Raw genomic sequence first — 10,271 nt, forward strand, 5'->3', positions numbered from 1 at the left:
CTAGACTAGCTACTAGGGTTTACAGGAGTAAGTAATTAATGCATAAATCCACTTCCAGGGCCCACTTGGTGTATGTTTGGGCTGAGCTTGATCTATCCACGAGCTGAGGCTTCTTTTGGAGTTGAACACCAAGTTGTAACGTGTTTTGGGCGTTCAACTCCGGTTCGTGACGTGTTTCTGGCGTTTGACTCCAGACAGCAACATGGAACTGGCGTTGAGCGCCAGTTCACGTCGTCAATTCTCGAACAAGGTATGGACTATTATATATTGATGAAAAGCTCTAGATGTCTACTTTTCAACGCCGTTGAGAGAGCACCATTTGGAGGTCTGTAGCTCCAGAAAATCCATTTCGAGTGCAGGGAGGTCAGATTCCAACAGCATCAGCAGTCCTTTGTCAGCCTCCTTATCAGAGTTTTGCTCAGGTCTCTTAATTTCAGCCAGAAAATACCTGAAATCACAGAAAAATACACAAACTCATAGTAAAGTCCAGAAATGTGAATTTAGCATAAAAACTAATGAAAAATATCCCTAAAAGTAACTAGATCATACTAAAAACTACCTAAAAATAATGCCAAAAAGCGTATAAATTATCCGCTCATCAAAACACATCAAGGCATCTAGTGGAATCAAAAGGAGATTAAAATCATCAAGTTAAATGCCTAAAAATCATGTTTTCACATCTAAGCACAAATAAGGAGACAATCACAAAACCATGCTATTTCATTGAATAAATGTGAGTAAAAGATATTAAAATCTCCTAAAATCAATACAAGATAAACCCTACAAATGGGGTTTATCACAGAGTTTCTTGGATTAGGCTTCTGTTGTTCCCTCTTGGTTTGGTACTTGCAAGTTTGGAGAGGGCGTCTGCCCTACTGTTGAGGTCCCGAGTTATATGCTTGATCTCGGTCTCTTCAAAGCACCTAAGATGCTCCAAGGTTTTGTCTAAGTACCTTTTCATATTGGGGTCTTTGGTCTGATACTCTTCGTTTATTTGGGAAGTCACCACCTGAGAGTCGTTGAATAGAATTACTTTGGTTACACCAACTTCTTCTGCCAGTTTTAACCCTGCAATCAAGGCTTCATATTTTGTCTGATTGTTGGAAGCTGGGATCTCAAACTTGAGGGAGTCTTCTATTTGCATTCCCCCTTCATTAACCAGTATTATGCTTGCACCGCTTCCAAACTTGTTGGTGGATCCATCTACATATAACTCCCATTTTGTGGATTTTTCCTCTTGGTCTCCTGCGTATTCTGCTATGAAGTCGGTGAGGCATTGGGCTTTTATTGCCGTCCGAGTTTCGTACTTCAGGTCGAACTCGGAGAGCTCTATTGCCCATTGAACCATTCTGCCCACAATATCCGTCTTCTGAAGGATCTGCTTCATGGGCTGGTTCGTTCGCACCTTTATTGTGTGTGCTTGAAAATAAGGTTGTAGCCGTCGTGAGGCTACTACTAAGGAGTATACAAACTTTTCAAGTTTTTGATACTTTTGTTTAGGGCCTTGTAGAACTTTGCTGGTGAAGTACACAGGATGCTGCCTGACCTCATCTTCCCGTATTAGAGCTGATGCTACAGCTTTGTCTGCTACGAACAGATATAGGACGAGTTCTTCCCCGACTACAGGTCGGGTCAAAATCGGAGGTTGGCTCAAAAACCTTTTGAACTCCTGGAATGCTTCTTCACATTCTGGAGTCCATTCGAACTGGCATTTTTTGCTTAGTAAAGAGAACAGTGGAAGGGATCTCAGTGCTGATCCCGCCAGAAACCTGGAGAGGGCAGCAAGTCAGCCGTTCAATTGTTGAACCTCTCTTAGACAAGTCGGGCTTTTCATTTCTAGAACAGCTTTGCACTTTTCGGAATTTGCTTCGATTCCCCTTTGTGTTAGCATGAACCCTAGAAATTTTCCAGCCTCCACCGCGAAGGTACATTTTTTAGGATTTAGTCTCATCCCATGTAACCTTACGGTGTTGAAGACTTGCGAGAGATCTGTCAAGAGGTCGGTCTCCTCCTTGGTTTTTACCAGCATGTCGTCCACGTAGACCTCCATTAAGTTTCCGAGGTGGGGAGCGAACACCTTATTCATCAACCTTTGGTATGTGGCCCTAGCATTTTTTAATCCAAAAGGCATGACCACATAGCAATAATTCACTCTGGGTGTAATGAATGAGGTTTTTCTTCATCCGGCTTATACATCGAAATTTGATTGTATCCTGAGTATGCATCCATAAACAACAAATATTGATACCCTGAGCTCGCATCTACTAGAGTATCAATACTGGGAAGTGGATATGAGTCTTTGGGGAATGCCTTGTTCAGGTCAGTGTAATCGACGCACGTCCTCCACTTGCCCTTTTGCTTTTTGACCAGCACTACATTTGCTAGCCATGCCGAATACTTGACCTCCTGATGAAGTCGGCCTCTAAGAGGGCTTGTACTTGCTCCTCCACCACTTGAGCTCATTCTGGTCCGAGCTTACACCTGCGCTGCTGTACGGGTCATGATCCGGGGTGTATTGAAAGCTTGTGGGACATGAGTTGAGGGTCTATCCCTGGCATGTCAGAAGCTTTCCAGGCGAAGAGGTCAAAATTATCTCGTAGGAGCTTTATCAGCCTCTGTTTTAAATCTCCACCTAGACTGGCTCCTATGTTGGTATTTTTCCCTTCCTCTTCTCCGATTTGAACCTCTTCAATTTTCCCCCCGGTTGCTGTCGTAGCTCTTCTTTAGCTTTTACCCCACTGAGTTCTCTGGTGTGAACTTCCTTGCCCTTTCCTCTGAGGTTCAAGCTTTCATTGTAGCACTTTCTCGCCAATTTTTGGTCTCTTTGCACGGTCGCTATTCCCTTAGGCTTTGGAAATTTCATGCAAAGGTGAGGGGTTGACAGCACTGCTCCAAGCCGGTTTAGGGTAGTCCTGCCAATTAAGGCATTATACGCCGACCCAACATCGACGACTATAAAGTCGATGCTCAAAGTTTTGGATTTTTTCCCCTTTCCAAAGGTCGTGTGGAGGGGTATGTATCCTAGTGGCTTTATTAGCATGTCTCCTAGTCCATACAGGGTGTCCGGGTAAGCTTTTAACTCCTTTTCATCCAACCCTAGTTTGTCAAATGCTGGCTTGAAGAGGATGTCAACTGAGCTCCCTTGATCCACTAAGGTTCTGTGGAGATTGGCATTTGCCAGGATCATGGTTATCACCACCGGGACGTCATGCCCGGGGATAATCCCTTGCCCATCCTCTTTGGTGAATGAGACGGTTGGGAGATTGAGAGTCTTGCTCCCGACCTGGTAGACCCACTTTAGATGTCTCTTGCGAGATGATTTAGTGAGCCCTCCTCCCCCAAATCCCCCTGAGATCATGTGTATATGTCTCTCTGGGGTCTGTGGTGGTGGGTCTCTTCGGTCACTGTCATCTCACTTCCTTTTTCCATGATTGTCCGACCTTTCTACGAGATATCTATCGAGCCGACCTTCCCTGGCCAGTTTTTCTATCACGTTTTTGAGGTCGTAACAGTCATTTGTAGGGTGATCATACATCTTATGGTATTCGCAGTAGTCGTCACGACTCCCCCCCTTTTTGTTCTTGATGGGCCTAGGGGGTGGAAGCCTTTCAGTATGGCAAATTTCCCTATACACATCGACTAGGGAAACTTTCAAAAGAGTATAAGAGTGATATCTCCTCGACTTCTCTACGCCGATCTCCTCCTTCTTCTTGGGCTCTCTTTCTTTCTCTTTCGACGGGTGAGAGTGCCCAGGCCACCAATTCGGCTCTCGTAGTCTAGCGTTTTCCTCCATGTTGATGTACTTTTCGGATCTTTCCTGTACATCATTCAAGGAGGTAGGGTGCCTTTTTGATATGGACTGGGAGAAAGAGCCTTCCCTGAGTCCATTTACTAGGCCCATGATTACTGCCTCCGTGGTCAGGTCTTGAATCTCCAAGCACGCTTTGTTGAACCTTTCCATGTAGTTTCTTAAAGGTTCTCCGACCTCCTGTTTCACACCCAGGAGGCTCGGTGCGTGTTTTACCTTGTCTTTTTTAATGGAGAACTGCATTAGGAATTTCCGCGAGAGGTCGTCGAAGCTCGTGACCGATCTTGGAGGGAGGCTGTCGAACCACTTCATCGCTGCTTTCGTCAAGGTGGTCGGGAAAGCTTTGCAGCGAGTGACATCAGAAGCGTCGGCCAGGTACATCCGACTTTTGAAGTTGCTCAGATGATGCTTTGGATCCGTGGTCCCGTCATAGAGGTCCATATCAGGGCTTTTGAAGTTCCTTGGAACTTTTGCCCTCATTATGTCCTCACTGAATGGGTCATCTCGTTGTCGTTCTAATTCTTGTTCTAGCTGCTTCAAACGTCCTTGGTGGCCGTGGACCAATCTCATTAGTTCGACTGCATGGGGCGGTCCTTCCTTTCCTAATTCGTGTCCTTCCAAAGAATTTACCTTTGGGTTTTTTAACCCAGAGGTACCATCTTTGTGTTGCTTCCTGGTGGAGGGCCATGTCCGCATCATTGTTTCCTGTGTTCAGATTTTTCTGTTCTGAATCGGTCGTGGCGTGGCCATCTTCGGGTGAGTTGTCCGCCATCGAAGGATGATCTCTCGGGTCTCCGGCAACGGCGCCAATGTTACGTTGTGTAACCGGAGATTGATGGACTGGACTCGCGAGGTTGGCCTAATCGTCTTGGGAAGAAGGCCTTCAGGCTTGGTCCTGGGTTTGAGACCTTCGTCCAACTGGTATTCGAAGGAAGGAGAAGGGGGTGGTACTTGCAAAGACACTCCGATGCCTAAGTCAGCAAGGGTCTAAGCAAGTTTAGAGAGTATGAAAACTTAGAGATACCTGAGGGTTGTTAGTGTACTTATAGTGGTGAACCCATAACCACCGTTGGAGTACTTCCACCTTTTAAGGAGGATAACCGTCCCTTTATCTTAGGGAGGTTGAGATTTGACTCCTGGAGGTGTGTTGAGAGATTTCAGGGGCAGTTATTTATTTGAATAAGTGTTATTGCCAGCTAATCTGACTCCCGACTTCCTTTTAGTGGAATTTGCGTAAAATCCAACCTCTTGGATGGAGGTCGGTTGCGAGAGGAGGCCAATTTATGAATTGAGCATCTTTGTCTTATTTGGTCCTGTACCTCAGTATTAGATCAAAGTATGATCAATTATATAAATTAGTTTTTTAATAATTTTTTATATTAAAAATCTTTTTTAATAATTAAAATTTTTTAATAGCCTTTTAAAATGAATTTTTTTAATATTTAACTTTTTTTTACTAAATTACAGAAAAAAAACTAAAATTTAAAAAGATATATATCATTTAATTAATAATTTCTAAATTGTTAAAAATAAGATTATATTGAATAATTTTTAAAATATTTAAAATACAAATAAGACAGAAAATATTAAAAATTATTTTAATATTTAAAACATAAATAATACTTTATTCGTTTTTTATTAGGCACTAATATCAAAACAAAAATTGTTTAATATATATATTCTCTCTCTCCCTCATAATTTTCCTTCTCATCCCCAGCATCAGCTAACGTCGTAGACTCACAGAGCCGACCCACCCACTCATTCATTCGTTGGTTCTTTCATTCTTCATCGTCTTGGTTTATGAGGTAACCTACCAACCCCCTTATCCCTCAATACGGTGTCGTTTTTGTTCTCCTTCACCTCTTTTCCACTTTTCCAATTTCCCCCTTCTCCTCTCCGATTTCATTATTTATTTAATTTCGTTTAATTTTCCCCCTCTTCTTATTGCAGCTCCAAGGAGAAACCCACTCTCGGGTAAGTTATTTCTCCAATCCCTAATTTCACATTCTTCTATATATTTATCTATTTTTTATACATCTAGGTTTTAACTTAGAATTATATATTTTAGTAATAGCAATAGCTAGGTTTGTATTCAGCGGCATCCGTCAAATTATTATTATTATTATTATTATTATTATTATTATTATTATTATTATTATTATTATTATTAGCAGATGTTGCATGTACAAAACTGCAATTATTTATTTTTTATTATTCAAAAAAATTGCACTTGGTAGTGATGGGACTTATGTTCTATTGTATTGAAGGCTTCTTATTGGGTAGAAACAAACAATCAGTTGTTTTCATGTGATGTGAAGATGATAATTGAGAACAGTTAGATGATACTCAATTATTATTCAATTAATTATTAACTTCACATGAAAAAAACACAAACATGAAGATAACTGCTTTTGAGTGTCTACGTTTTTATTGCTATGAATTGGTAATACTGAAGATATCTTATGATTTCTGATTTTTATTGTGTATATACTGAGCAATATTTTTTGAGAGTTTTGCCAAAATGCCTATTGAATTTCTTCTTCTCTAACTTCAGTGGCACGCGGATTAAGACCCGCAAGCGGAATATTGCGGCGCCTTTGGACCCTGAAGCATTCTCGGATGCAGTGGTCCAGATTTATTTGGATAATGCTGGTGATCTGGTAATATAACATCCTACATTGTATTTTCAGTTCAATTATTGATATCTTAATGATACATACTGATTTAGGTAGTTTATGTGTATAGGAACTTGTTGCTAAGAGCATTGAGTCTTCAGAACTTGACTTCTCAAGATACGGTGACACCTTTTTCGAGGCAAGCTTTCTGAACCAGTCGAGATAATTTATTTGTTTTTGTTAGTTAGTTCATGTTATGTGGATTGATTGTGCATATTTCATGATATCATGACTTTTACATCTAAAACTGTTAGGATGTGCAGTAAACTTTGGTGGTGTCTGATATATGCAGAGCATTCCTCTGTGTATCTTTAGATTGAATAAATAACATTTATTTTGTTTTAGTAATGGTTATGTCACCAGTTATTTTATCAGTGTTTTTAGACCTAGTGATAGCTGTAGATGCCAGATACCATGGTCAAGATTTCCTTCTCCATGCACACCCACCCACCCACCCACCTACACCTCTATTAGTCTACCCTTCTTTTAGTCTGAGATGCAACTCCCCTTGACACTGACATCTCTATTTGTATTATGATGCTGTTCATGTAAGTAGTGCAAATAGAAGAGTATGCAAATTTGCATAACTGTCAAATAAACCACTAATTGATATGCATCATTTGTATAGATTGAATTGATGTTGAGTAGCAATATATTTCAATTGTTTCTTCCATTTATTTGGGTCAATCAGGTCATTCAAGTTGACATTGTCTTTCAGTCTTTTGCTATAGTTAGATATGTCAGGACTTGTCAATCAGTGGGAAGTCCTTGATTCTTCCATGTAGTTTATTCTTCTTTGAATGTTTATCTGATATATGCTTTTTACATTATTGTAGGTTGTTTTCATTGGTTGTCGTACACAACCTGGAACAACCAAGCCTGATGAAGGGGATCGCCATCCTTACTCTATAATAGAGTGTGAGCCGAAGCGGGAAGTCATTTTGCCATCGGTGATCTACACACAAAAGATTTTGCGAAGGAAGCCATTCCTCATAAAGAATCTTGAAAATGTCATGCGAAGATTCCTACAATCCTTGGAGTTTTTTGAAGAAAATGAAAGGAAAAAGTTGGCAATCTTCACGGCACTTGCATTCTCTCAGAAGCTATCCGGTCTTCCTCCAGAGACTGTCTTCCAACCACTTCTTAAAGATAATCTTGTGGGCAAAGGGCTAGTTCTGTCCTTCGTAACTGAGTTCTTTAAGGAGTATCTGGTTGACAACAGCCTTGATGATCTTATTTCAATTCTGAAACGGGGAAAAGTGGAGGATAATCTTTTGGACTTTTTCCCCCCTTCAAAAAGATCAAATGAGTCTTTTGCTGAGCATTTCAAGTAAGACTTAGTTGTTATAGTCACGTCCTTATATATACAGTTCTAATTCCTTTGTGACCTTATTTTGGAATGCTCTTGGTTTGTTATATGCTAAGACCTGAGATTTATGATTGTGATATTTGGTAACATACTTAGAGTGAAAGATGACGTGGCACCTATCTTAACAAAGATAGTAGAATCTTGCCTAAGATGATTTGTTCATGTGTGAAGACTCCTGTATAAGCCCTGCTAGGAAGAGTAGATTTGATTAAGAGCAGTACAATAGGTAAAAGTAAGAGTCCAAGAAAAACTATTGCTCAAACCAGTAAAAAATATTTAAATTTCTACCTGTTGACTGTAGATATGCTTTGCAATAGGAGACTAAGTCGTAAACTTATCTATATAGCTGACTCTGCCTAGTTTCATGAGGCTTAGGCATTATTGTTATATATATGACAGGTGTTCTGTACTTCTGTTTAGTATTGCGTTGCAGACTTCACTCCCGTTCTTACTTCTTTCATAAAATGGTTATATACTGACGAGAATTTGGTTTAGTTTGATCAATTTAAAATTTGGAATTTCGACTAAGGAATCTTGACTTTATTTCCATAAATAATTGAATTTATTTATGTAGTTCACTGAGGTGGATCATTTAGTAGACTATATTTTTGTTGTTTTTATCATTCCTAATGTTTTGCTCGCGAAGTTGTAACTTAAAAGATATTAATCACGATAACATTTTAGGAAGGAAGGACTGATAACCTTGGTGGAGTATAATGAGAAGAAAATATTCGAAGTTAAACTTAAGGAAATGAAGTCTACTTTGACGACACTGATAACGGAGGAAGCTGATATATCTGAAGTCATAGAAACAGTGAAGCTGCAAGTTAAAGATGCTAAATTGCCAGATATTGAGGTTGTGCGGGTGTTGTGGGATGTTTTAATGGATGCTGTTCAGTGGTCAGGAAAAAATCAGCAACAGAATTCAAATTCAGCCCTGCGCCAGGTACCTTTAAAATGTTTTCCATCTATGGCTATTTCACTATTTGTATTTGATTGGAAACTTATCAGCTCTGTAGTCTTAAACTAGTGTTCTTGGGAATTGGGATAATTATTAATAACGTGGCTAGTATTTTAAAAATTTGTTATGCAATTTGAGTCTAGTTAGCTTGCCCATGGCTGGAAGTGGTCCAGTGGTTTTTGCATTTTGGAATGGCATTAGTGTTTTACTCTCTTTATCTACTCTGTATTTGAATGTGCAATTTCAATTGTTGAACCTGTGTCTATAAATAAGAAGTATTTAGTTTATGAATATTATGTATTCATAGGCTTGCTGAGTAGTGCATAACTTCTGAGAGCCTAATCATGGATTATGTATTCATAGGCTTGCTGAGTAGTGCATGACTTCTGAGAGCCTAATCATGGATTAGGTGTTCTTATATGGTGTTAAAACATGTTTGTGTTTGCTTGTTTCGATGGTTGCTTTTACATGCATATAGGGAAACATAATTTCTCATAAAGTCATAATTTTCTATTTTTCTTATAATGCATGTTCTATATTGCAAGTATTGACGACATCACTCTGTGATGATAAAGGTAAAAACTTGGGCACCATTGTTGAATACGTTCTGCACCAGTGGGAAGCTTGAGCTTGAACTGATGTACAAAGTACAGATGCAATGCTACGAGGATGCGAAACTCATGAAGCTGTTCCCTGAGATTATAAGGTCCCTTTATGAGCAGGATGTGCTGGCTGAAGACACGATTCTTCACTGGTTCCGCAGAGGAACGAACACCAAGGGCAGGTATATAATAATTATGGGCATTCACCAACTCATAAAAGTGGTTTTTCAAGTTTCCCATTTTTCTTGTGCCATTTATTTCCTAAGGTTGTAGCTGTTACTTAAAGTTTATTATTTGGAAATACTTCAGGCAAAGCTTTGTGAAGGCACTTGAACCCTTCGTCAATTGGCTTGAGGAGGCGGAAGAGGAAGAATGAGAGTGGCAGAGGGTCAGGGCTGAGATATTGCATTCTCTCTTTAGCATGCCCCATCACCTATCTACTTTGTGAGATTGGCTCATAATTTCCTAAGTTATAATTACTTTTTGTCTTCTTTATTTGACTTTGCATATGACTCTCTTATCTGCATCATGTCCGTTTCCTGCACGCCAGTGATTATGTTGTATTATGCATTTCTGTGCTTTGAGATTTAACTTGAATAATCTATTTTCTTTTAACAAAACCATTGTGCATTGAATTTATTGATTTCAACTGCTTTGCTAGGTTTATTGATTGGTTCTAGATTTTTGAACGGGTCAACGAGTTTATAATATGTGGGTTCAAAAGATATTTTTAATATTTTAAAGTCTTCCATTTCTCCTTAACGAGGTTTCTGAAAGAAAAGAAAAAAAAAAGTAAGAAATGTTAGAAACAACACTTTTTTTTTCAATATTAGCCAATTTTTTGGACTAACACTTT

The 10,271-nt window shown here is 39.5% G+C and overlaps 1 protein-coding gene across 1 annotated transcript; it reads left to right on the forward strand.

Annotated features, from left to right (window-relative positions):
- Positions 1-5,448: 5,448 nt before the first annotated feature.
- On the forward strand, positions 5,449-10,035 carry LOC112711038 (uncharacterized). The gene is made up of 8 exons (XM_025763572.2): positions 5,449-5,613; positions 5,759-5,782; positions 6,363-6,468; positions 6,554-6,622; positions 7,320-7,813; positions 8,537-8,798; positions 9,389-9,597; positions 9,725-10,035. The coding sequence occupies exons 1-8, from the start codon at positions 5,609-5,611 to the stop codon at positions 9,789-9,791; spliced, it is 1,236 nt and encodes a 411-aa protein (XP_025619357.1). The 5' UTR covers positions 5,449-5,608; the 3' UTR covers positions 9,792-10,035.
- The last annotated feature ends 236 nt before the right edge of the window (positions 10,036-10,271 follow it).

The sequence above is a fragment of the Arachis hypogaea genome, chromosome 9 (genome assembly GCF_003086295.3).
Source record: "Arachis hypogaea cultivar Tifrunner chromosome 9, arahy.Tifrunner.gnm2.J5K5, whole genome shotgun sequence".
NCBI lineage: Eukaryota > Viridiplantae > Streptophyta > Magnoliopsida > Fabales > Fabaceae > Arachis > Arachis hypogaea.

Excerpts from the sequence above, each read along its gene's own strand:
- LOC112711038 (XM_025763572.2), top strand. Across the intron at positions 5,783-6,362 it reads AAGGAGAAACCCACTCTCGG|TGGCACGCGGATTAAGACCC; the intron begins GTAAGTTATTTC and ends CTCTAACTTCAG. Across the intron at positions 6,469-6,553 it reads TGGATAATGCTGGTGATCTG|GAACTTGTTGCTAAGAGCAT; the intron begins GTAATATAACAT and ends TTATGTGTATAG.